The sequence below is a fragment of the Pyrus communis genome, chromosome 13 (genome assembly GCF_041283825.1).
Source record: "Pyrus communis isolate YQ-2024b chromosome 13, ASM4128382v1, whole genome shotgun sequence".
Lineage (NCBI taxonomy): Eukaryota > Viridiplantae > Streptophyta > Magnoliopsida > Rosales > Rosaceae > Pyrus > Pyrus communis.
In genome coordinates, this window is record NC_142577.1 from 28,116,374 (window position 1) to 28,142,662 (window position 26,289).

At 36.8% G+C, this 26,289-nt stretch overlaps 4 protein-coding genes across 8 annotated transcripts; all 4 read left to right on the forward strand.

The window, feature by feature from the left end:
• The first annotated feature begins 7,725 nt into the window (after positions 1-7,725).
• On the forward strand, positions 7,726-11,123 carry LOC137738017 (ceramide synthase 1 LOH3). Of its 3 annotated transcripts, none has more exons than XR_015954988.1 (7): positions 7,768-8,036; positions 9,009-9,238; positions 9,343-9,498; positions 9,724-9,909; positions 10,060-10,244; positions 10,499-10,693; positions 10,782-11,123. XR_015954988.1 is itself a non-coding variant. In XM_088683022.1 (7 exons), exons 1-6 carry the CDS (start codon positions 7,899-7,901, stop codon positions 10,531-10,533), a joined length of 930 nt encoding a protein of 309 aa, XP_088539148.1. In that variant the 5' UTR covers positions 7,768-7,898; the 3' UTR covers positions 10,534-10,577; positions 10,782-11,123. The 3 variants fall into 3 exon arrangements, 2 of the variants coding, with proteins under 2 accessions (XP_068333717.2, XP_088539148.1); XM_088683022.1 differs by having other exon boundaries at positions 10,499-10,577; XM_068477616.2 differs by having other exon boundaries at positions 7,726-8,036; positions 10,499-11,123.
• Positions 11,124-11,430: 307 nt separating this feature from the next.
• On the forward strand, positions 11,431-12,473 carry LOC137737821 (uncharacterized). Its single transcript, XM_068477389.2, has one exon. It carries the CDS (start codon positions 11,564-11,566, stop codon positions 12,365-12,367), a length of 804 nt encoding a protein of 267 aa, XP_068333490.2. The 5' UTR covers positions 11,431-11,563; the 3' UTR covers positions 12,368-12,473.
• Positions 12,474-13,948: 1,475 nt separating this feature from the next.
• LOC137738412 (peroxidase 11) lies at positions 13,949-15,711 on the forward strand. The gene is made up of 4 exons (XM_068478049.2): positions 13,949-14,242; positions 14,328-14,519; positions 14,785-14,950; positions 15,128-15,711. The coding sequence occupies exons 1-4, from the start codon at positions 14,009-14,011 to the stop codon at positions 15,550-15,552; spliced, it is 1,017 nt and encodes a 338-aa protein (XP_068334150.2). The 5' UTR covers positions 13,949-14,008; the 3' UTR covers positions 15,553-15,711.
• A 4,037-nt stretch (positions 15,712-19,748) lies between these two features.
• On the forward strand, positions 19,749-25,698 carry LOC137737677 (inorganic pyrophosphatase TTM2). Of its 3 annotated transcripts, none has more exons than XM_068477220.2 (12): positions 19,749-19,964; positions 21,010-21,374; positions 21,804-21,918; positions 22,486-22,681; positions 22,764-22,877; positions 22,988-23,161; positions 23,335-23,529; positions 23,823-23,945; positions 24,057-24,178; positions 24,472-24,595; positions 24,695-24,964; positions 25,120-25,698. In XM_068477220.2, exons 2-12 carry the CDS (start codon positions 21,038-21,040, stop codon positions 25,339-25,341), a joined length of 1,992 nt encoding a protein of 663 aa, XP_068333321.2. In that variant the 5' UTR covers positions 19,749-19,964; positions 21,010-21,037; the 3' UTR covers positions 25,342-25,698. The 3 variants fall into 3 exon arrangements, with proteins under 3 accessions (XP_068333321.2, XP_088539324.1, XP_088539325.1); XM_088683198.1 differs by lacking the exon at positions 19,749-19,964 and adding an exon at positions 20,071-20,089; XM_088683199.1 differs by lacking the exon at positions 19,749-19,964 and adding an exon at positions 20,763-20,885.
• The last annotated feature ends 591 nt before the right edge of the window (positions 25,699-26,289 follow it).

The window sequence follows — 26,289 nt, forward strand, 5'->3', positions numbered from 1 at the left end:
AATATGTTGTGTCAGAATATTCAATCAACAATGTATGTATCAAGCAGGTGAGATAAAACAATAGTACTATGCCAGTAATATGTCAGCTTGAGTCACCTAAAGTGACCTGTACGGTTGAATCTATAGCTCCTCAACCACTATCCTACACACAAGTCAGAACCACCTATTGTGGTCTGTACAACAGGCTGTTGTAATATAAATACGCTCAGTGCTACGATCACGTGAAGGTTGTGCGATGTATTGCAAGTCACCTACAAGTCGAAACCACATATAGTGGTCTGTACGACAAGCTGGCACCTGCCTTGGATCCAAAGTAAGCGTACGGTGTGGGAGGTGAACGATCACGTGAAGGTTAGGCCCTACTCTAGCGGAGCACAATCACTGAGGTGCAGGAATATAAGGTATAACTCAATCTCATCATCACCACATCGATCGCTAACAAACATACTCACTTGACTTACCTGAGCGTTCGCAGTATCAAAGCATACATATATGCAAATATTAATGCATAACTAAATATGCAAACGCTAGGCATGGCATTTTAAAACATATAAACATTTAATTGCATTTTCTGGAAAAATACTCAAGTATATAGGTATATACGAAAAACCAAAAGCCAACTCACTGATACGTAAAAGGTTCATAAGCCCCGAGCCTCGCATGGCTTCGCTCGTCCTCCTGATAGTCCTCACCTATATGCAAAACAACTATAAAACCGTCAATTTAAAGAATATAACCAACCTTAGATAATAACTTCTCATACATTGCTCAAATTGGGTGTTTGAATATACCAACGTGATCTACTCAACCTCACGAACATCCCCATATTTTTAAAATAATTTTCTGACCTTCCACGCGCCGCCACGCGCTGGCCACGCGTGGACACGTGCCTGGCACGCGTGTGAAACCCTAACGGCGTTAGGGAATATTCCGTTAAAACCCTAACAGACGTTAACGGGCGTTACCTGACGTCGTTAGAATATTCCGTTAACTCTGATGGAATATTCTCCTCATTCTCTGGTGAGCCTCGTCGGTCGCCGCCGTCCGCCTCCATCAACACCGCGGTCTGCAACTCAATTTCTCGCCGGAAAACTGGGAAAATTTCAAACCTTAATATCTTCTTCATTTCTCAACCAAATTCCATGAAATTTGTACCAAAATGAAGCTTACAACAAGTAGAACAAAACCTTACCACTTTGGGGACCTAAAACCAACGGAATCTTGCCTAAGAAACCTCGAAATTCCAACCAAACCTGCAATTCACTGAAACTGGGCTTCCCAACGTCCAAAAACCCTCAAAATTGTTCCCCAAGCTTCGTGAGAAGGTTCTAAAGCTCCCTATAACCTTAAAAACTTCTAAAAACCTCATGATCACGTGTGCATGAAAAGTGCACCAAAACTGGGTTCACGGGTTCTAGGGTTTTTGAAGGTTTCACATCTAATAAACACCACTAATCGACTCTTGAGCTCAAAAGGAGTCCAAAAACACCAACATCAAACACGATCCGTGCCTGGAAATGGTTGGATGAAAGTCGTCCGTACGATGAGGAAGAAAATGGAAGGAATCCAAGAGAATGAGAGAGAGAGAGTCACGGGGGAAAGGTTGGGCGTGTATAAGTGTGCGGTCCAGGTGACAGCCCACCAAACAAAAACAATTCAACCCATACACCCAACAACATAAAATACGTCCAGGGGTAAAATCATCTTTTCACACTAATAGTACAAAAGTTCGGGACAGGATGTCACAATCTACAATATCACTTGACGCGTTTTCATGTTTTGAAGCGTTTCACAACAACTTCTTTACCAATACCATCAAATATCACACTATCAAATAATCATATTATCATTCATTCATTGATTTCTATCCGGTTTTCCAATCAATCTTCTGAAATTTTATGGTTGAAAATGTTGTTTCATTGTTAGCAAAAACAACTAGAAGAGTAAGTATTAATGTTACAAGTAAAAAAATTAGTCATACACCTCACTAATATCATAAGCATATACATTTTTTTTTACCAAAAAACTAAGCAGGAGCATTTGGGGGCAGGAGGAGGATTCTCTACCTTCCTATTCTCATCCCCTCCTCTCACGCATTGTTTTTTATCTTATTATCTCTATAAAAAAATCAATATAAGATGTTGACGTGGCTTAACCGCGACCGTTCAAATAAGGCATGAAAGGGTAGAGAAATTATGAGGGTAGAAAATCCTCCTCCTTGAGGGCAAAGTGGCTTTGTCTTTTGGTGGGATCCACTTGTGTAGCAATCAACACCGACCTCACTAAGAACCTTATTTTAGTGCATAACATGTACTCAAGAAATAGATAGTGAAATATGCAATTTAAGTAGGGGGTTTAGCTTACAAATTAGATAGGAATGTGCTATCAACATACTCTTTTTTACTTCACACATTTTTTGTTAATTTATATTCTTTGATCTTATTCAATTCAATCAAGGTTAAAAATTAAAGAGTTACAAAAAATAAAAATAACTGTATAGATATTACACCCCATTAGATATTCCCACTTAGTACTCTTGTGCATTCTTGATTCTTCTCTTTCGTTTTCATCTCTCTCTGATAAGTTAGATATTTTTCCCCCTAGCTTGCGACAAATCCGAGGCAATTTAGCTTACACATGTCGGACGCAATCGTGCAAAATTCAACGCGATGTACTGATACATGGTGGTATTTTAACCACGTTTCGAAATTCAGAGACATCTTAAGGTGAACTGTTGCAAGATAAAAATAACCATCCAAATTCAAAGAGATCTTTTGGTTTAACTGTTGAGAGCTAAACTTCTTTTTTCTCTTGCGAAGCGATATTTTACTGTAAACTAATTTGATCAAATTAAGTTTTAAACTTTCAAATGCATTTAGAGTAAGACCATCCGATGTAGTTTAGTAAGCTAAACTTTTTTTATTGATAAAACGGTATTCTATTGTAAACTAATTTAAGCGGACTAAGATTTGAACTTGAATCAATTACAAAGACACCACCCTCTTTATTTCGTGTCTGTGCCAGTTTTCTCAATTACAGCACTTTGATTGTTTTTAGTTGTGCATTATTTGATAAGCCAAGTACACAACCCCCGCCAAATATGCATCTTAATTAACCTTAAACTCAATACTAATCATACTAACGGAAAACTAAATTCTCCTCTAACCCTCTAATTAATCTTTCTTAATTACCTTAATTGGCTGCTCAATTGTACTCCAAACTTCACACCTGACTTTCAGCACTATCTGCCTTGTGCAGCAACTCCTCCTCCTCCTCCCCCTTTTCTCTGACCCTTAATCTTTCATCCTCTCTCTTCTTCTCCTTTCTGCAAGTTACTTTCTTATCTCTATCTGCATGCCTGAGCCGCCATCCGCCGCTGCGATTTCTGCCGCCGATCCCACGTGGAAGTAGTACTTCTTCACGGTGGCTTGGGCCGGAGGAGGCGTCTGAAACCATGGAGTCATCACTCTCACCATCATAATGACGATCAACAATGCAGTTCCTGCCATTGATTTTTCCACCCCCTTTTTTATGATCACTAATATTGTAGTAAACTTCGTTACTTTCGCTACGCATGATGGGGGAGCCAATATACATTGTCCACCCAGACTCGCTACTCCCACTCCAATTCTTCGCATCGCCTTCAACAACTTGGGAAGATTCCATTCCACAGAGACACAAAGCTCGGAAGCTCACCCCAACAACTTTCGAGATTAAAACTGAAAACGAAATGATTAACGAAGCGAGTTCGAGTTGGTAGAAACTTTTGAGACAAGATGTTATGACTCTTATCACAGAATGGAAATGCACTTATATATTAGTCTGTTTATTTGCCTTCGATTCTCACAAGAAAAGGACAAAGAAATCCATCTCAGTACAGTGGGATTTGAAAAATCCTCCCCCTTCCCTCTCTTAATTATTGAATGAATATTGCCAAGGATGCGTCACCACCTGGCAAACCTATCACCATATTTTCCATGGTCACTACAGGACAAGGTCTTGGATAAATGGTGGTTCACTACGGACAGAGATCTTCTTCAGATCTCATTGTCCGGATTTCAATGATCAAATTGAATTCGATGATTCTCATTAATTCATTTTGCTAATTCATTTCATACAAATTAATTAAGAGCTTTGGTTTCTCTTTCGCACAAACTAAGAACCCTACTTGTCTAATTCTTAAGCTCCGAATGATCAGGTGGAAGATTCAAATTCATTCACTACTCACATCTGAAAAATAAACGGGCAGAGCTAGGTAGCTCACTTGTCACCGTCATCTGCTCTCTCTCTCTCTCACACACACACACCCTTTACTTCTCTGTGTTGCTTATAAATAATGACCAGTTTTTGGTTGGGGAACTGGCAGGCCTCTATTTAATAGAAGAGTACATATTCAACTAGCTTTCAATAGTTTGATGAGGTTTTAAGTTCGACTCACATGAATGTAATGGGCGATATATATTTGTGATAGTTCGAAAACTAGTTGCAGCTGATCCGGTTGTAATGGTGTAGCTTCATTTTTCCTTGAATTCTTTGTGCCCTGCCATCATCAAGAAAGAGCAGCTTTTTAAGCCTGTGAAAGTTTCAGTCTTTGGCATTTTTTACAGTAGACAATTTACACTAGATTGGACGAGGTTATGTGGTTGGGGGAAAACTTGTGAAAAAGGTCATTTAATTTGCTTCTTTTTTGTTCTTGTAATTGCTGTGTTTCCTTTCCTCCCCAACAAGCAAAGCCCCGCCTTCTTCTCTCTCTTCTGAGAATTTGTCTGCAGATACAGAGATGCTCGCTTATGCAGCAATCACACAGTTGGGATCACTAATTTGGGGTTTTATTATGTTAATCATGATTAGGATTTTGATTAAGATGTAATTAAGTAAGTGATTATTTGGCTTCTGTCAAGGGATGTGATATCCACACATCTCATTTTACTTCTCACATACCCTTGATAATTTTTGTCCGTTGATCTTCTTCAATTCATCCGATCCGATGGTCGAAATTTAAAAAGGTGTGTGAGAAGTAAAATAGAGCGTGTAGATATCACACCCCTCTTTCAAATAAAAGGTTGGATTTTTCTTCTTTGGATTGTGTTTACAGTATAGTCAAGGGGATTTTATCCAAACCACAATAAATTCAGAGGTAGTAATGCTATTTATACCATGTTTTTATACCATCTTGAATGGCATCTAACGTGGACAGATATATCATTTGAAAAATTTGTAAAACTCAAGAAAATGAAGGAGAAAGACTCCCCTATATATCACAATCATAATTTAATTAACTAGTTTTTTTTAATTATTAGTTTATTAAATAATGAACTAAATTTAAACTGATTAATTCAAATGATGTGACTGTTCACATCAAATATCATCTAAAGTAGTATGAAAATATGATACAAAAATATGATATGAATAATATTTTTGTTAACAATCCATAAGATTCGCCCAAGTGTTTGCAAGAAGCCTTAAATTGTGTAGTAAGCCCATTGCCACGTGGCGCAGAACAGAGTGATCCACACAGCCAGGTTATCTCATGGGGATCCCAGATTCAAAGTCCACTCCTAATTCTCCTCCCACAACAAAAAACCCAGAAGGGTCAATTTCGTCTACTACTCAAAAAAGTTACAGTGGCAAGCAACTCAAGAAAATCAAAAGAAAACCGAGAAAATTATGAAAAGGCCACCATCCAATTAAATTTTAAAAAAATTCTTGGGTTGATTCCAGTCCTTAGACCATCTCCAACACTTAGGTTAAAACTTAAAATTTTTAGCTCAGAAAATTTAGATTTTAACTCAAAAATAGTTTTTTTGCTCCAACTCTTCTGGGTTAAACTTTTAACCTCACATCATTAAAGAATGAATTTAGACTAATTTTTTTTTCTTAAAAGTAACTTTTTTAAAAAAGAAAAAATTATGTAGAGTATCATGATTTAATTTTATGAACATTTTAACTTTAAAATATTTTTATTCTAATAAATATTGAAAAATCACTAATCGACATCATAAAACTCGTGAAATATTATGAAAGAATATGAACACATAAAATAAATTTTTTTTTAAATTACTTTAACCGTTGGATTTAAATATGGACCATTATATATATATATATATATATATATATATATATATTACTGATGGATTCAATTAATTTATAAATATAAAACTAAAAAAATATACATATATGGTGGACCAACCTCACTAACCCAGGGGGAATCCTGGGCTAAATTTGGCCCATTAATGAGTTTTGAGTTTTAACTCATATTTGCCCCAAGAGTTGGAGCAAGTTGTGATAAGTTTAGAATCTAAAATTTGAGTTTTACTTCAAGGATTGGAGTAGATCTTATAGATTAAAATTTTAACCCCAAATTATTAAATAATGAAGTTAGACTAATTTTTTTCTCAAAGTAACTTTTTTAAAAAGAAAAAATTATGTAGACTATCATAATTTAATTTTATGAATATTTTAACCTAAAAATATTTAGATTCCAACAAATATTTAAAAATCACTAATCAACATTATGAAACGCGTGAAACAAAAGAATATGAAACACATAAAAGAAATTGTTTTTTTATTTGCTTTAGCCTTTGAATTTAAATTTGAATTGTTAGATTTTTTTTTTATCGTTGAATTTAAAAATATACATATATGGTGGGCCAGCCCCACCAACTCAGGAAGAATACTGGGCTAAATTTGGCCCATAAATAAGTTTTGAGTTTTAACTCATATTTACCCTAAGAGTTGGAGTAAGTTGGAATAAGTTTAGAACCTAAAATTTAAATTTTACTTCAAAAATTGGAGTAAGTCTTGGTCCTAAACAGGACCCTACTGACCTTAGGGGGCGTTTATTTGCCCTCACTAACTCTCACTGGATTGGATTGGACTAATGGTTAGTCCAGTCCCATGTTTGGTACCCGCTGGGACTAACTTTAATGGCACTAACCTTCACTAGCCTCAACTAACCATGGGATTAGCTGGTCTTAGCGAAACCCCTCAAAAACTATGAGATTGCTAGTCCCGTTTTCAAAATTGTCTGCATGTCGTATGAAAGTTGCAAGTCTACAAGCTTGCTTCTAGGCAATTCCATTTGCACTCCCATGCCCAGATCTGAAACACAAACCCACTCACAACCTAAATCTCAAAATCCAACCACCAGAATCAGAAAGAAAAGAAAAAAGCAAAACAATAACATCAACAATCTCAATAGAAAAATTCTACCTTACTTTTGAAATTTCCCATAAAGTTTCCTTTTTTCTAGAAAATTCCAAAGAGAAATGGGTAGAGAAGGGGAGAGAGTTGGGGACGAAGAGAGATTAAGAGAGAGAGAGAGAGGAGAAGGTAGCCTTGGGGACGATTTTGCAGGAAACTTGGTTTTGAAGCTTTTTGTAGGAAAAAGATGGGAGGAAGGGAAAGTATTGGGGACGGAACCAAAGAGGAACAAAAGTAAAGAACTCTCTAGAGAGAGAGAGGTAGAAAGTGTGTTCAAATTTTTAGGGAAAAAAAAGTTGAATTAATAATAAAATATTATTAGATATATGTTAAAGGGAGTTGTTATTAGCACTTCAAAAATCTCATTATACATTCTAAATTTTCTATATTAGGAAAGAAAAATACACTTGTGAGGAGTGTAGAATGAGATTTTTGAAATATTAATAACAATTTTCATATTATTAAATAATATAATTTGTTATTTTATCTATTTTTTAGTGCGACAATGCACCAAACTAGTTTAGTTTAGTCTAGTTTATTTGTTGCCTTTTCAGTATTAGTGACTTTTCAGAATTGCAGATTGAGAGGGAGAGATACCAGTGCCCCTGGATGTCTCTGCCTCTCTATCCGACCCAAAGCTAGCGACTTGTTTGTTTCCTGGTAAAATTTGGATCACGGGAGAAGTGAAACCCGAGATGGGTTTGACGGAATACTTGAGGACAATTGATTGGGAGGAAGAAGCCTACCCAGCGTATGAAGATTTCGTAATTCTTCCTCTGTTCGTCCTCTACTTCCCAACTGTCCGATTTTTTCTGGATAGATTCGTCTTTGAGGTACATAACATTGATTGGAGCAGCTCAAGTTTTTATTTTTTGTAGCTTACTGATGTTATCAATGTTGTTTATCAGACATTTTAGATCGTTAATGATGTTTTTTAGTGTCATGTTGGTTGACCTATGTCGGAAATACACTTGTATTTGATGGGTTGTGTTTGATTTTATGTTATTTGATTAGGATGATTGAATGTCAGATTGGTCAGCGCGATATGAGTTATTGTTTTTGAAGTGGTTTGACTGGTTTTCTGGTCTTTGAGATTCAGTGTTTGTTTGCATTGTCTCTCAGTTTCCATTAGGTCCTGTTTCTGCTGCATCTTGTATTCTCTTTTAATCAATGAAAAGGATTAGAAAGAGAACAACTTGTTTTACATGGGAAGTTTCGAGTGAGAAGCTCCTCCGATGTCGATTAATGTTAATGATTGTGTCAAAATTGTACCAGCCCTTTTTTCATCAGTGCCATAAAAGCAATGTAAAACTAAAGTTGTTTGCTTTCTGTATTGGTTTGGTGCTGATGTTTTTATTTCCGACAAGCAACTTAAACCGTTTATAGTAGTCGTCCTGAATATGACCGATTAGTTTGTATGGCTAGATCGATAAACGTAAGGGTCTCAGTGTTGATTGTTGGCGTAAGATCATTGTTTAAGAGGATCGGTTACTTTTCTCCATTTCTCTCTCACACTAGCTATATGTTGGCGGTGAATGCTTCTGCTTAAAAATACTGATGTTCTTGATTATGCTCGAATGCTATACTTAGCTATGTAAAATGTACAGCCTCTTCTCCACCCGAGCTAAAGTTTTCCAGGGCAGCTTTCGTTTTCCATTACTTTTCAGTTAAACGTTTGATTACTTGTTTCATTCTTATCTCCTAATACTCTATATATATTCCTAATCGAGGAATGTGAACTTGACTACTTTTCTTTCCCTTAAGATCTTTATTTACTCAGTGTTGATTTATATTTCATACTGCAGAAATTGGGGAGGCGGTTAATTTTTGGAAAGGGCCTTCAGAAACAGGATGTAAAAACTTATGAACAAAGGAAGAAGATTAGAAAATTCAAGGAGTCAGCATGGAAATGCATATATTTTCTTTCAGCAGAGTTTCTAGCCCTTCTTGTAACTTATGATGAGCCTTGGTTTACGAATACAAAATACTTTTGGGTAGGACCGGGAGACCAGGTCTGGCCTGACCAGAAAATGAAGTAAGTCTTAATTAGAATGTATGTCGTGTTTGTGTGTGTTTAAAAAAGGCATTCATATGAAATCTGAGCTTTATCCTCCATAAAATGCTACATATGAATTTCAGGTTGAAATTGAAGGGGGTTTATATGTATTGTGCTGGATTTTACACATACTCCATATTTGCTTTGATTTTCTGGGAAACAAGGCGTTCCGACTTTGGGGTATCCATGAGCCATCACGTAGCGTCTGTCATTCTCATTGTGCTGTCTTACATTTTCAGGTATATTCTGATGGCGTGAGTTTGTAGCTTTCTCATGTTCTTGGTCACAAAACCAACAAAACAAGAATACTAAAACCTAGAAAAGGTATGAAGGAGGGTTTAAGTATTAGCATTATTATACAAGCACTACAGGTATTCGGGTTAAAACATGTAGGAAAATATAAAGAAATATTAACTATGTATTACAATGTGTTAAATTTAATCACTTTCTCCTGTTTCTTGCAGGTTTGCCCGTGTGGGTTCAATTGTTTTAGCTCTTCATGATGCTAATGATGTGTTTCTGGAGGTAGGGAAGATGTCCAAATACAGTGGTGCTGAAAGGACTGCTAGCGTTGCGTTTATTCTTTTTGTATTGTCTTGGATCATACTGCGACTCGTTTACTATCCATTCTGGATCCTTTGGAGTACAAGGTTTGTCTAACTTGATGCTTAACTTATACTAACCTATATTAAAGTGACATATCATATTCAATTTTTTTATGAAAGAACAGACATTAGTAGTTCTACAACGAAACTTCGGTCTATCTTCTATTCATTTTTGCTTGCTTCTTTTTCTGGCAGCTATGAAGTTCTCCTGACATTGGACATGGACAAACACTCTATAGATGGACCAATATATTACTATGTGTTCAATACTCTCCTATACAGCTTGCTTGTAATTCACATATTCTGGTGGGTCTTGATGTATCGGATGCTTGTTAAACAAATCCAAGCAAGAGGCCAGCTTAGTGACGATGTTCGGTCAGGTGAGTGAATTGTCGTATTTCCTTCCTGTTTTGTCATATACAAAGTACATAATTTGATTACGGAGGCACCGATGTATTTGCACCTGCATCCCTCTCTATTTATAGTTAAGCATTGTAGAATATTTTCTTTACAATGGTAGCGTAAAGTCAGTCAATAATTTTCACTTATGATTTGGTTCTCTTTCGATTATCCATCATCTTAGTTCGTTGCCTGATCCTTGCTTTTTGTTTCTTTATCGATTTTCTCTGTATAGATTCTGAAGGCGAAGAAGATGATCACGAAGATTAACTGAGAAACATAATATACAGCCACACCGTGACGCTCAGGCAAAGGTGCTCTTAAATTTAGGGAAGACATGGGGATTCCACAAGAAAGAAACCACATTTTCAAGTTGAATTCCCGTAATCATAGAACTTGAGGCAGCTGTTACACTATTTTAGTAGCACACGTAAAGAAACCAGACACCTAAAAACTGCTGTATGCTTTATTTCCGTTGCTAGTTAGACCGATGAATGTAGTTTTCATATTTCCTGCAGACAAGGAACATCTTACGTTTGCAACACTCGATGTACTCCTTCGATGGTGAAACGATTTTGGTGGAAGAAGCGCGTCGTGATTGCAGGGATGATAAGTTAACCGAGATACAGTACGGAAGCAGGTTGAATGAACAAAGTGGCAAGGGTGCAGAAGTTTGGTTCTGACTCAGCTCTCCCTTCACTGCCTTCAATTTGAATCTGCTGGCATGATTGATATGCTAATGCAAGGAATTTTATGCGTAATTGCAACTGTAATATTTGTGCACTTTTTCGAGTCAGCTGTAAGGTTTTTGTGAATACAATGGATCATTTCTTTTCTAAAGCATCCGTGATTAGCAAAAATTTTCGTTTTCTTTGAAGTAATTAGGTCTCGAAAGTTGTTTGCTGTTAATTGTATGCGTAGTTTGTGGAACGTGTTTTATCTTTGTTTCTTGTAATTATATTTAAAAAATGAATCATTTAGAGAAGATACGCATTATTACATATAATTAACTATTTAACTCACAAACGTTATTGATACTAATTAGTGATACTGCAGAAAGAACAATTGTATTTCTCTTGGAGAATAAGATTTACATTTATAATTTGTACCAAAACGACATCGTCCTTCTTCTTCTTCTCTCTCCACTCTTACTTTTTCCCCGATATTCCTTTGCCTTCAGGCTTCAGCCTACTAGACTAGACAAAGCCAGATTTAAAGTTGTGAATTCGTTGCGACGTCGTTTAACTCGTCTTCATCTCGTAGGCCCTAGGGTTTCTGATAATTCCACATCTGATCCGCCATGGAAGATGTACTGACTGAGATTCCGCCACCATCGAGGTTCTTCCAGGAAGATCTCAACAACTTCACACCTCCGTCGCCGCCCCTTCCCTCTCCCTTCCTCTTGTTCTCTCAAAACCCTGACGGAGTGGCGGCAGAGTTGCCTATCCGCCCCTCTCTCCTCATCGTCGCCCTATCCTCCCCATCCCTTTACATCTTCCACAGCGTCTCCTCCAAATCCCTAATCGGAACCCTAATCCTCCCGGAAACCCCCTTCTCCGGCAACTCAATCGACCCCTCTCTCACAGACAAGTCCTGCAACATCTACTCCCTCCCAAACCCCCGAAACCCTGAATCCCCAACCCTTCTCGTCTCCTTCCAGTGCCCAATCGCCGCCGAGAGATGCCACGCCGTGGCCAAGCTGCTCACTTCTCATCAGATCGTCCCCCAGAGGGTCCTGATTCTCGACTCGGTCCAGACCCTGAACTTCCGCGGTAAGCTCTCGAGGGACGAGGCGGCGGCGTTCAAGCTGGAGACCACCGCGGAAAGAAAGGCGCCGTCTTTGAAGCTGGAGTATTTCCCGTCGGGCAGCGTCGTGGATGGGCTGGGGGCGGCGCTGTTGGCCGCGTGCGAAATCAAGAACATCAGGGCGGCGCTCTGCATGACATGGCCGCAATTCGGAGCTCCGGTGCTGTCCCTGATCAGGTCCCACATCTTCCGTGCCCTTGATTTGGAATTGAGCATTGATTCTGGTTGCGAAGATTATGTGATTCTAGGGCAAGATAAGGATCACCATCATCCTTCTGATTCTGATTTGTATACTTGACATGTTTCTAGGTTCGTAGAAATTCTGAATTTTCTGCAATGTTGTTGTATTGGTCATTCGAATTTCGTTTTTCTGATATATGGATTTGATAAGATTTAAAAGAGAATTAAGGGATTGAAATAAATAAAACTGTGCGAGACGAGAAAATTAGTGTGTAGAAATCATTTCGGGGGAGCTCAAATTTGCCAACAGCTCCCCAAATCTTGTCAATGAGGGAATCCAACTATTCAAGCCTTGCTTTGTTTGCCTTCTGCATGTTTGTTGCTTAAGGCTTAAGTGATCGTTTGGAAGTGTTTTTAAATGACTGTAAATGCTTTTAACATAAATAATTTTGGATTCTAAAAGCATTTAAAGTTATATGCTTCATGTAGAAAGAACTTTGAATGCTTTTTCAGAATTTACTTGTATTTTTACTAAGAGTTGATTCTAAAATCATTTTTAGCAGAAGCGCGGTCAACCATTTTAAAATCACTCACAAATGAGCTCAAGTGCTAAGATTAATTAACTTATTGAATGTTGATATTTGAGTACAATTTTAGAGAGAGCCTTCTCTATAAACTGTGGCATCGTAGACAAATAACACGAGATGATGCGATATGATATGAGAAACTTTCTGGGTCTGACAATTCGAGCCTTCTCACCCATCAGCCCAAAACACGCACAAAAGATTTCATGCATTCGGGTCTACCAAAATGAGCTCGTGTGGACCCTAATGCAAAGGATTATTTTGTGTATGTGTCTTGGACGAACGGTGAAGTGGCATAGACAAGCAAACACAAGGATCTCTCCTCCAAAACGCATCGGTTTGATCGGTTTATTGTATTTTAACACGTGAAAGGTGAGACAAATCATATACTAATCATGCACTTAATCACATAGATTAAGAAATAATCGAGAGAATGCATTCTTGCGTGTAAAGAAACATTGACAAGGATGGCGTGCAACTCGATCACTAATCCGAGTTCTTTGCCGAACAAATTGAAATCTGATTTTTCCAACCAAACATTACTACAAAAAGATGAATAATTAAGACAAGAGTACATACTTCACCGTTTAACCTAATCCACCTATGAACAAGTCCACGCCATATTCGAACTTTTTGTACAACAGATTTACATGCTGGACCTTTTTATTTTTCCAGAAGATAGTAAGCAAGAAGCCTCAACCAGTAACAAAACTTTTATGACACGGATACACTGCAGTAGCGTCCCATATTAATAAAGAAATGTGTAATTTTTTCTATGTAGAATTGTACTATTAGCACAAGATGTCACGATAACAGTTAACTGGTGTTATGTGAGTTGATCTCCTCAAGCGGTCTGATTTACTGTTAAATTAAGAGTTATGTAAAAGGTAAAAGGGTAAACGTTAGCTGTCATTAGGCATTGTTTGTTGTAAAAAGCATACGTCTTTTTAATTCTTTTGCTTGGTACTCCTGGTCCGAGAAAAACCCACCAACCGGGCCAAATAGTAGTTGCATCCAAAATTGACTCGTCTTTGTCCCAAATACTCAAACTCCCCAAGCAAATTGCTATGCAGACATTTTCATGCACTTTTCACTTATATATATATATCTCTCAGTCCCAACCATCTCTCCCACTCTTACCAATCCTCCAAGAAAACCCTCGATCGCAACCGAAAATGGCTCCTTCCCTTGGCTTCCGACCCTTCGTTGTGCAACTTTTGCTGCTAGTTTTCTCCGTTTTGAGCACCAGCTTGCGCGCAGGTGACCCTCCGTTAACGTTGGACTACTACAAATCTGCATGTCCGACTGTGTTTGACATTGTGAAGAAAGAAATGGAATGTGCTGTGCTCTCTGATCCTCGTAACGCTGCCTTGGTAGTTCGGTTGCATTTCCACGACTGTTTTGTTCAGGTTCCCATTGTTTATAGTTTCAAGTTTTTGTAGAATTCTTAAAATTTAAGAGAATCCCATTTGAGCTCTTGGATCGTGTAAACAGGGATGTGATGGATCGGTTTTGCTAGAGGACACAATCGACCTGACAGGGGAGAAGAAAGCTTTGCCCAACATACACTCTTTAAAAGGTTTCAGAATTGTTGACAGAATCAAGAACCAGCTCGAATCAGAATGCCCAGGAATCGTTTCATGCGCTGATCTTCTCACTATTGCTGCAAGAGATGCTGTGATTCTGGTACAAATTAGAATACAAACCTCTCATATATATGTCTGTAAAGTTTTCTTCAAAAGCGGGGTTCTTACCCTTTCATTCGTTGCTTTCGTCGGGTAGCCTGGATTATTCAAACTTGTTACAAGGGGTGAAAATACTGCCTTGACCGACTGACTCACTATCAAACCCACATCTGCTTCTTTCATTATTTTTTACTTTGTAAGTTGGCGAACACAGTACCTGCCCTAACCCACACTTGCTTCGTTATTGTTTTATTTTAACTTCGCAGGTTGGTGGACCTTATTGGGACGTTCCTCTAGGAAGAAAAGATTCCATAACTGCTAGCCCTGAACTTGCAGAGGCTAACATTCCTACTGCAAATGAAGGCCTTCTGAAAATCATCTCCAAATTTCTTTACCAAGGCTTATCAGTCACAGATATGGTGGCTCTTTCAGGTACTCGAAAAACAAAACCAAATTTTATTGTATGTTAACGTCACATGTAACCTTCCTCTCGCACATAAGCCGGACTTGAATGCATGTGACCATCACACCCGTAAACAGTTCAAAACACATGTATATGCGCACAGGCGATTGATGCTAGCTAAACTTTTCTCAATATATACATATCAGGAGCTCACACAATTGGCATGGCGCGGTGTGAGAACGTAAGAGAAAGGATTTATAGCGGCGAATTCGAAGCAAGTTCAGGATTCAATCCGTCGTCCCAGTCGCACCTCAGCGACCTGAGATCGACGTGCCCACTAGTTGGTGGGGACAATAACGTAACCGCCATGGATTACGTGACTCCCGAACTCTTTGATAATTCTTTCTATCAACTGCTGCTGAAAGGGGAGGGAGTGCTAAACTCAGATCAGGAAATGTACTCTAGTTTGTTGGGGATCGAAACGGGGGAGATTGTGAAGAAGTATGCAGCTGATCCAATTGCTTTCTTCGAGCAGTTTTCGGAGTCGATGGTGAAGTTGGGAAATATTGTTAACGATGAAAGCTTTGAGAATGGAGAAGTGAGAAAAAATTGCAGGTTCGTCAACACTTGAGAGATGCAAAAAATGCTGCAACCAGTCCTCACGAGAGAAGCTTCATTTGGAAAACCATATTTTGTTATAATTATACCAAGAAATGATCACAAATTTAAATGTTAATTTATGTTTGAAAGTTAATGAAATAAGAATGTTTTATATCCTCGTTCATAATAATGTTTTATATCCTCGTTCATAATACCTTGTGCAAAGTGAAAGATTGAAAGAGATTACAAAACATTACTCCTTGCACGGCTGGCCGAAAATTTTGAGTTTGATTGACTCACACGATGAGCTGAATGCTTTTGAGTCTTAATATATGGATCTGATGAGTTTAATTCTTATGTGATCATATCTAATAAACTCGCTTCACAACACCAACAACATTTTGAGTCAAACTCGAATAGTTTGACTTTTAATTGATTTTTAATTGTGATTTTCATTCATCGTTCTTTCTTTGATTCGATAGTTATAAATAAATAATTGTGTGTAAAAAATAAAAATGAACGTCCAAATCACGTTCTAGCATGGATCACGAGTCACGACATGCTTAATCCAGCAAGCAAAGCTAGGTCGGCTGCTATCATGGGCCTCTACGAACTTTAACTGAGACTGAATAGGCCGAATTTGGTTCACCAGAAAAGGAAAATAGATAGCACTTTTTAGTGATTAATATTTAATGATTAAAAGCAAATTATATCGACCCCAATTAAGTTGAAATTAAATGCAATATAAGGATCCCAATAAATCAGCCAGAAATCTATGTATTGCCGTTGGAGGAGAATTTATAGACCAGATTAAAGGAAAATTGAATTAATAATGCAATGGAATGACTACATTGTTTATGTTAGGTATTTACTTAAACACGTGCATATATAAGGCTATGTTAGTACGTAATAGTAAGTACATAAACACACGGCACGTCCTAGGTCCATATTCTATAAGGTACATCCTAAGTTTAATTTATGGCGCTAGTGAATCATACAATTGTGGCTAAGTAGAGGTTAAAATGCTTCTATAAGTCTTTTCGACCCACACAATGCCCTTTCAACTTTCAATTTTGATTGTGGAGAGAGAGAGAGTGGAAGCTGGGAAGTTGGTGCAGGGATTTAGTTTCTTAATTTGCTCTTGAATTCTTTCAACTTTTTAATTTTCTTTTCTTCTAATCAAGATGGATCAAATTTACTAAATTGTCCTCATATTAGTTCATGTACTTGGCATCATGACTTGAGTTAATGACAATATGGATGGTAACTGACTGAGGTGATACATTTGCACCAACCATCAAATTATGGTGGTATATTCTCAAAACATAAAGTTTGGGTAGTAATTGCGCACAGATTTACTAGTTCAAGTGGTACTTATACAAAATGGAATAATTCTCTTCCCTCTCTTCTCCCTCCTCTCCTCTCCCTCATCTCCTCCCTCTTATTTAAACAGTCACGATTAAGTCATGTCAATATTTTATATTAATTTTTTTATAAAAAAAAACAAAATAAAAAACATGAGAGATGGAGAAGAAAAGAGCAGGGAGAGAATCATATTCCGTACAAAATCCTTAAAACAAAATTATGAGTCAGTGTTGAACTAAAAAAAGGACCTTGTCGACATGTGCGCAAAAGAGCATGATTCTCTCCCTTCTTTTTTTCCCTCTCCTTCTTTCCCTTCATATTTGAACTGTCACGGTTAAGCCACGTAAACATCTTATATTAATTTTATATAGAAAGAGAAAAACAAAATAAAGAATGTGAGAGAAAGTGAGAGAAGGAGATGAAAAAAATGAGGTGAGAGAATCTTAGTGCGCAGAAGCAACTTGGAAAAAGAGGAAAACGTCATTTTCTAATTCGATCCACCCCGTTTAGGGGGCTATGGGTTTTATTATACATTAATGCGTATCTAGAAGCTAGACTCAGACAAGGGTTCATTTTTCCATATTTAAACAAAGATAAATTTGGCAATTCATCGTGACGTGTGTGCTCGTCTTCTTGTATTTAGGTTTGAATATTTTCTTATAAATAAAATAATTTAGAATATCATTTAACAAAAAGTAATATTTAGTTTTGTAAAATGTTTTTTTCTTTCATGCAGTACAAAATGATATTTTTAAAGCGTTAATATTAACTTTGTTAAAAAATACTTGCACTCTTTATAACTTTCAATGAGAAATGCTAAGCAAAGTATCTAAAAGGATTCTCTATGAGCTATCTGTTATCTCCTTATATTTTTGACACAATATTTTATAATTTATGAAGATTTCTTTAATATTTCAAATCAATCAAATCAATTAACGCATCATATGTGTTGAATAACAAAACTCTTTTGAATTGGTCAAGGAAGAACAAAAGTGAGGACTTTATAAGGTCATTGGTCATATGTGGTTGACAAAAATTCTTTGTGTATTCAAATCCTATGTCATCCTTAATTGCTCTTTCCCAATTAATCTTTTTTATTTTCTTATGATTTTCTTCACACGCTTGAAAATTGTTGTTTGTTTCACTTTATCAGGAAAGGGAAAGAAAACATATTGATCGGATGATTTGGTGCGTGCCATTGCCAAAGTGTCCAAAAGACCATATGCCCCCATCCATTACAAACAAGCATCAATTGGTGGCTTCGATCCGCCGGGTCCTTTCTTTTATTTTCTACATCTTTTAGTCAACGACTGAGAAATGAGAATTTCTTTTGTCAATTGGAAATTAAATTTAATTAAAGAAGCCTTACTTCTTCAAATATGTTCCAATTCTTTGCGAGTTTTTCAGTACTTTTAGTTTCAAAAACACTCAATGATCTTTTTTTAATTATAACAATAAGAGGCATGATAATATTGTAATTAAAGTATTTACATTGCATTATATTTCACGTATTTAACATAAATAACGCCTTATCATTTTCAGTTTTCAAAAGTAGAAAAGAAGAAAACGAATGTGTTGAAATAATCACTTTTTGAATTCGTCGAGCGAATCGAAACCAACGAATGGTTATGATGGTACCATGTGTGCTAGAGCTAGCCATGTTACGCTAGTACAAAGTTGTTGTTTGATCCATGATGCACGGTATAGCATAATGCCTTGCGGCGGCGCCTCTTCAGCCTTGCTAGGGCCAATGCCCAATTGCCCATCATCCCACTGACAATTATTGAACATATGCAAATTCATTGGGTCCCATTTAATACCTTTTTTCAATGTAAATTTGAAGTTATTTTGGTTGATTAAAAACACTGTCTGAATATCTTAAGTATGATAATATAAGTTGTTGAATATTCAAAAAATAAATTTGAACTACTTATATTATAATATTTAATATATCGAGTCATGTTCTTGATTCACGAGAAAATTTATCGTAAATTTGGAGCGGCATATATAAATATAATCACTTAACTAAAATTCGCATTTACATAATTAGCTGTGGGAATTTGCCAGGAGAGGAGTTTAGTTAGGAATCAAACTAAACTTGCCTAACCAAACATGCTAAATATTACCAAAAAAAAAAAAAAAAAACAAACATGCTAAACATGGAACACCAATTGTACACCACACAACCATATGAGCCAAATGAACCTTTGATTCAAATTTGGAAAATGTACATAAAGAAACAAAGTGTTAATAGGATTGACAGTCATTGTTTATTCCTAAGTTTTAGTTCTTTCTTATTTGGATCAAACATATAAAAAGAAACGGAAAATAACTGTTACTTCATGTCAAAATGTAGGTTAAAACTAATAGTTTTGGGTTCTTTTGCGTCAAATAGAAATTTATGTTGAAGAACACAAATTAAATGTCTGTGTTACTGACATTTTTCCCTCGATTAAGTGAGCTTAAAAACATAAAAAAACAATAGCTATCTCGTGTCTCACTGCATATTAAAACGGATAGTTTTGTGTTCTTTTGCATGTAGAGAAAATTACACCAAATATATCGACGTTAAATCATGTTTCTCTCTTAATTTAAAGTGTCAAAAATTAAGAAACAACATTCACAACACATGTCCACGAAAGAGTCCTATTATCACCTAAAGATGTGTTTTCTCCCTGTAAACCTACATAATATTTCCAAAGTAAAAGGATAATAAGGAATCCTAACCCTCAATGTGGTTTAGGAGGACTAGAATTCTTTGACTACGAGATAAACATCACCAGAAAAGTTAAACATCACCAAATTAAAATAAAATAAACGCATAAATCCGAATAAATATATAATTTTTTTTTGTAAATATGCAACTGAATTAAAGTATAAAATACCTCGTCTCTCTCTCTCTCTCGTCCCACCTCCCAAAAACTTCCGTCTCTCTCTTTCTCTCTCTTTCTTTCAAGGGAAGCAAAATATCAACGAAACATTAAATACTGCAAAAGCAGAAACCGACCTCGATACCGTGGCCAGGCTCCTTCTGAGTTATTGTTGCTGAGCTCACTTCGACTCATTGCCGCATAACAAGTGAGTCCGTTACTGCTCCCATCACCACAAGCACACACATTGGTTTTGGTTTTGATCCACACCGGCATTGGAATTTTTACTCAACAAAAATTGGGTTCTGCTTGTTTTGCCATTGCAATTTCTGGGTAATCCTGTGTTTTTTGTTTTATGATTTGTGCGCTCGTTTTTAGATCCACGGGGGGTGTCAGAACTCAGAACAGATTCTTGAGCCTGTTTTGTTAAGTGGGTGATCCTTAATTTAAGCTGTTGTGATGGTGGATGTTGTTTGGGTCAAGGTTTTGTCCTGTGTTTTTCAGGAGAGCGCAAAAGAAATGATCTTTGTATTTAAAGTTTGAGTTTTTGCTATGACAGTTTTGTTTGGTGCACTTCTTACAACTCATGTAGTATGCCTTGTTCATTTGCAGTCTACAGTTCCTATGGTTACATCCTACTACAACAAGGAGTATTGTGGTTGTAGCAAGTTGAACGAAATCTTAGACAAAAGTTTTAGGCGTATTGTTGTCAAATTCTTGATTCTTCTAAGACTCAGTATAGTAATTCTCACTCTGGAGTCTGGAAATAGCTATATGATACAGACGTTTGTCAGTGCCTTGTTGGTTCATTAATTAGAGGCATTCCATACCCTGAGATCCTTGGAAAGTCGAACCATCTTTGGTTAATGGCGTAGGTTTGGAAAATTGTCTCTTGGTGCAAGTCATATCTGCTAATGCCAAAATATTGCAGTTCCTTAACTTTTGTATGACATTCAAATTTCTTAATTTACATCCAAAATGCCAACACAATCGTCATCCAGGTGTGCGTCCACACATATGCATGTTACACCTCTTCGAGTAACTAGAAGAAGATGCATGCCATGCATGTTACATCTCTTGGAGTAACTAGAAGAAGACGCTGCTGTGGTGGTGACCTGCAATTTTAATTGTTACGTTTTGCCTCTTAAGCTTGCACAATGCACAGTTGCATTCTTTAGTTGTCTCATTTTATGTTTTTGCTGTTTTGTCATTTGTATAACTCTTTACCTTTCCTTTTTCCTTTTGCCTACCAGAGGAACTGAGGAAGCCAGCATAACGGTAATGACTCAAGATATGTCTGGTTCTGATTCACACCAAAGACGGCAAGGCCTTTTAAAAGATCAAGTTCGATTGGTTAAGCGAAGGGATTCTTCTGCTTACGAGATTGTACCGATTCAAAGTTCTTTGTCATTTGAGAAGGGGTTCTTTATAGTAATCCGTGCGTGCCAGTTGTTGGCCCAAAAGAATGACGGAATAATATTAGTAGGAGTTGCGGGTCCTTCTGGGGCTGGAAAGACTATATTTACAGAAAAGATTCTCAACTTTATGCCCAGCGTTGCTGTCATATCAATGGACAACTACAATGATGCCAGTCGAATTGTCGATGGAAACTTTGATGGTAAATCGTTAGCTTACTTAGTTTCTCTTGTTATGAAGCTATAGTATATGTTTTCAGGGAGCACAATAACAGACACGTACTTGTATTAGTTTTCCTAATTGGATCGGCTACGGTGTAATATTTATGCAGTCTAACTGAAAATTATGTAAGGTCCTTATTCATTCTGTGATACATGTTTATATGGTGATGGACTTATGATACTGACTTCGTAGAAATGATTACCTAGCCATGATGAGGACAGCATGAAAATTTTATTGACATCCATCCATATATTAAATTTGAGAACTATTCATAAATCTGCTCAAGTTTGTGTTCCTTGCATGACTGAGGGCTAGTTTTTTCAAGTAGGGGAACAATATGGTGCGCAATGTTTTTGGTTATATAATTAATATATTTTCTTCTTTTTGCTTATATTTTTATATAAAACAGATCCACGCTTGACAGACTATGACACATTGCTCCAGAATGTCAATGATTTAAAAGCAGGGAAGCAGGTTGAGGTTCCAGTTTATGACTTCAAGTCTAGTTCCCGGACAGGATACAGGTTGGATAGATTAGCATATCCTTGGATTTCTTTGACAAAGCTTTTGAATTGTAGAACCCTAGGGAAGATATGGCACCTAAAACTTCAGGAGAACCCTTAGATGTGGATTTGTAACTTTATGTTTTTTTGTTGCAAGTATTTGTATGGTGATTTTCCGAGTGTTTTACTTGTTGGTTATGGATTTAGTGGATTGTGATACTTTTGTGCTTATTGTACATGGGAATCTGAAGAACAAGCATCATTAAGAAGATATCAGTTTTTTCGTTTTGAGAATCGTAGCCTATAGAGCCTTTCTATGCTTCCTGTTGAAAACTTGAATTTTTGTTTTGGCCCTTTGTTTCATAAGTCAGATCATTTTTTGATGTTTTTTTTTTTATGCAACGTTTGGTATTTTTGTTAATTAATAATTTCTAGTTTTTATGGTCTGCAACTTCACCTTTCATGCTTCCTGGGTGCTTGGACAGTACCTTGGTAAAATTATTCATCAAAGAGATTGTAGTTTGTACAAATTTCAATATTTTTTTTGGTGTAGCTTAAATCTTATATTGTAGAATCTACTGGTGACAGGACAGTTGAAGTCCCAAGTTCCCGTATTGTGATCATTGAGGGCATCTATGCTTTGAGTGAAAAGTTGCGACCTTTTCTGGATTTACGAGTATCAGTCACAGGTGGTGTTCACTTCGACCTTGTCAAAAGGGTTTTACGGGATATACAAAGAGCTGGCCAAGAACCAGAAGAAATAATCCATCAAATATCTGAAACTGTACTTTTCTAACCCTCTATATCATTAAGCACTTGATAGGTTGATGCATTTCCAGAAGTCTGAACTTCTTTTTTGTCTACAGGTATATCCAATGTACAAGGCATTTATTGAGCCAGACCTTCAAACAGCACATATAAAAATTATCAACAAGTTTAACCCATTTACTGGATTTCAGAGCCCCACTTACATTTTGAAGGTTAATATCTTATCATTTTTCGATTATTGTGTTGCGTTGGTATTAATTTCTAACCTTAAGTCTTTTCATTTTCATTTAAATTGACAATTAAGTGTTACCATTTCTTGTAGTCAGCAAAGAACTTGTCTGCGGATCAAATTAAGGCTGTTTTTTCTGAAGATCACACAGAAGCCAAGGAGGAAACCTATGATATATACCTTCTACCACCTGGTGAAGATCCCGAATCTTGCCAATCATATCTGAGGATGCGGGATAAAGATGGGAAATATAGTCTAATGTTTGAGGTTTGCCTTTCAAAACTTGTTTCTGTATTTTGTTTTAAATGTGAAAGATTGTATAGGACTTACTGACAATTAAAATTGAATTAGCTAAATTGTCCAAAGAGTCCCAAGCACTTGTGAATTGTGGCCTTGGTAAATGTCTTTGCATGGGCTTACATAATCAGACAATATTTCAGGAATGGGTGACAGATAACCCATTTGTTATATCACCGAGAATAACTTTTGAGGTCAGTGTGCGTCTTCTTGGTGGACTAATGGCCTTGGGCTACACCATTGCAACTATCCTTAAAAGAAGCAGCCATGTATTCTCCAACGATGGAGTATGTGTAAAAATTGATTGGCTAGAGCAACTGAATCGTCGATATATTCAGGTACTGCTATTTTCTGTTTACTGAAGTTAACCTATTAATGCTTAGATGCTTCATGTCTTGTGTATGTGCTTCGATATGGACACTTGCTAATCTTGTTCTCTTTTCTTGATTGCCTGAACGAATGAATGGTTATAGGTTGATTAGGTGGCAACCTTATTGTTCGTCTTTTTGTACATTTCCGACCATGTCCATTGAATGGAAACCTTATTGTTCATCTTTTTATTTTTTAAACCCTCATTTGTAGTTATTTTGTAACTCATATTTATCTAATTTGTCTGCTTATTGACAAAAAGGTGCAAGGAAAAGATCGGGTAGTTGTAAGATGTGTTGCTGAGCAGCTTGGCTTGGAAGGTTCATACATTCCTCGTACGTACATTGAACAGATTCAACTGGAAAAGCTTGTAAATGAGGTCATGGTATGATAACTACATCTTATCCTCTATGCACCGAGTATCCGGCTATGATAAAGCTCCAAAGTGTATGATGCCTTATCTTTCGTCTGTATTCCTGATCTGATCATCTCGCAGGCTTTGCCAGATGATTTGAAGACGAGGCTTAGCCTAGATGAGGATCTTGTTTCAAGCCCCAAAGAAGCACTTTCCAGAGCCACTGCAGATAGAGTTGCCATGAGAAATAAGAATCTCAAGAGGTTTGATCCTTGTAATTCACGTCTAGTTTAGTTCTGTGTAAATTGGAATTTAGATGTGTGCAATGCATTTTAGTGAGGGTATAGAAAACCGAATCTGGCTGGTTCCTGCGTTTGAGATGTACCATACGAGACTTGAGTCTGTATTTTGTCATAGTCAACCGGCAGTGTTTTCAACTGACATAGTAACTGTTCAGAAGACATCATTAAGCACAAAATCTTCTTTTTTATTTATTTTCAATTCGAAGGTCACTGTTTGCCTTAAACTGAATTTAGCCTGAATTTATTTTGGACAGTGGTATGTCACAGTCCTATACAACCCAACGGGACAAAAGTACATCTAAGCTTACCGGATATTCTTCCAGCAGTCAAAGGTTTGATGAGAGAAACACAGAGTCATCAACAACGCTAGCAAGCCAGGTAGAGTAACGCTTCTTATCTGCTTTAGGCATTTGGAGCCCCAGCAAGTTAATATAATCACTCATCACTGTTGCTTTTTCTTTCTCATTGCTATTGCAGGGAGTAGTGACTCAGCTATCAGAGCAAATGTCTTTGCTGAATGATAGAATGGATGAGTTTACAAATCGAATCGAAGAGCTGAATTCCAAGCTGACCGTGAAGAACTCTCCTAGCCAACAAAACATGGCTCTTCAAGCTGAAAACTGCAATGGCTCTGCTCCCACGTCTTATTTCCTTTCTGGCTTAGGCAACGGTTTGTTAACTGGGGCGATAATGCCTAATTCCTCCTCTTCCTCACAGCTGACTAAGGAGTCTTCAGTAATGGAAGAGGTACTTTCGTACTCATATACCGAAATTCAGGCAGTTAATGAAAGTGAGGATTAACAAATAATGACACGCGTTTAAGTAGTAGCAAAGCATATGATCATATTTTTGCCTTCTTGACTAGTTCATTCCCTTCTCATCTTTCCTCCTCATTCTATCAGATGTCAAGCATTGCGAGGGGACAACGTCAAATCATGCATCAGTTAGACAATCTCAGCAATCTTCTCCGGGACAGCAATGGGGAAAGACCTCGCCCGGTAAAAACTAACAGCAGGAAGAACATCGTAGCTCAACCCGAACCCTTGACGGTTCCTCTTGCAATAACGCTGGCAGTTGGAGTTGTAGGAGTGATCATATACAAGGGTATCCTAACTAGAAACTGATGTTGTTTCAAAATTTTATCAGACTCATCGACTTTGACTTTAATTTGCTCCTCTTTGGGTCCAACTAAGTTCGTTGCAGTTCTGCCCTACTGGTCGGGAGAGACACTTAACATATAGAGATGCTGGTGGAAGCAAAAGCATAAGCTTTCTAGTTCTTATATCCGAGAGTTTGTAGAGACCCTTGCCTTTGCAATTTTGAAATTTTGGGGGGCTATTTTGAAAATTGCTAGTTCTAACGTATCGAAGGCAGATATGAAAATAGAGAAATTTCACTGTAATCTAATATTGCATTATTCACAATTACTTGCCAACTCGAAGTGGTCATTACTTATAAATAAATCCTTTTTATTTCTCAAATTCGATTACAATTTGGACCTGTGAAGTCTTTCGTTTTACAGAATTGTTATTGACATTTTAAAATAAAGTATTGTGTGCAATTTTGTTTTTAGTATTTATATAAAATAAGTCCACTTAACATTTTGCAAAGTTTTAAACTTTTTTAAGTTTTTATCGCAAATGATTCAAGATGCATAAGAAAATCTTCATTTAGTTTCTCGCATTAAAACTCGAAATATGTTATCCCTCACATTGTACTCAAATGTTGTTCGTATAATCACTTTCGTCAAAAAATTTGTTTGTTTTAAAAACGACTGATCATTACTTTTCTTATATGAAAACTGTTATTAGCACTTTAAAATTTTCATTCTACACTTCTGGTAAGTGTATTTTTTTCTTTCTAATTATAGAAAGTTTAGAGTGCAAAATGAAATTTTTGGAGTGTTACTAACAATTCCCTTTTTAATTAGGAATTGTTATTAGCACTCCAAAAATCTCATTTTACACTCTCACAAGTGTATTTTTCTTTCTAATAATAGCAAGTTTGGAGTGCCAAATAAGATTTTTGGAATATTGATAACATTCCCTTCTAATTTTACATTGTTATTTGCT

What these genes read in the sequence shown, in the direction of transcription:
- LOC137738017 (XM_068477616.2), top strand. Translation starts at nt 7,899, where the DNA reads ATGGGTTTGACGGAATACTTGAGGACAATTGATTGGGAGGAAGAAGCC. An exon ending in TGGCCTGACCAGAAAATGAA is followed by an intron (nt 9,239 to 9,342) that starts GTAAGTCTTAAT and finishes TATGAATTTCAG; the next exon opens with GTTGAAATTGAAGGGGGTTT. An exon ending in TGGATCCTTTGGAGTACAAG is followed by an intron (nt 9,910 to 10,059) that starts GTTTGTCTAACT and finishes TTTTTCTGGCAG; the next exon opens with CTATGAAGTTCTCCTGACAT.
- LOC137737677 (XM_068477220.2), top strand. Translation starts at nt 21,038, where the DNA reads ATGACTCAAGATATGTCTGGTTCTGATTCACACCAAAGACGGCAAGGC. An exon ending in GCCCCACTTACATTTTGAAG is followed by an intron (nt 22,878 to 22,987) that starts GTTAATATCTTA and finishes CATTTCTTGTAG; the next exon opens with TCAGCAAAGAACTTGTCTGC. An exon ending in AGAAATAAGAATCTCAAGAG is followed by an intron (nt 24,179 to 24,471) that starts GTTTGATCCTTG and finishes TATTTTGGACAG; the next exon opens with TGGTATGTCACAGTCCTATA.
- LOC137738412 (XM_068478049.2), top strand. Translation starts at nt 14,009, where the DNA reads ATGGCTCCTTCCCTTGGCTTCCGACCCTTCGTTGTGCAACTTTTGCTG. An exon ending in CAAGAGATGCTGTGATTCTG is followed by an intron (nt 14,520 to 14,784) that starts GTACAAATTAGA and finishes TTAACTTCGCAG; the next exon opens with GTTGGTGGACCTTATTGGGA. An exon ending in AGATATGGTGGCTCTTTCAG is followed by an intron (nt 14,951 to 15,127) that starts GTACTCGAAAAA and finishes TATACATATCAG; the next exon opens with GAGCTCACACAATTGGCATG.
- LOC137737821 (XM_068477389.2), top strand. Translation starts at nt 11,564, where the DNA reads ATGGAAGATGTACTGACTGAGATTCCGCCACCATCGAGGTTCTTCCAG.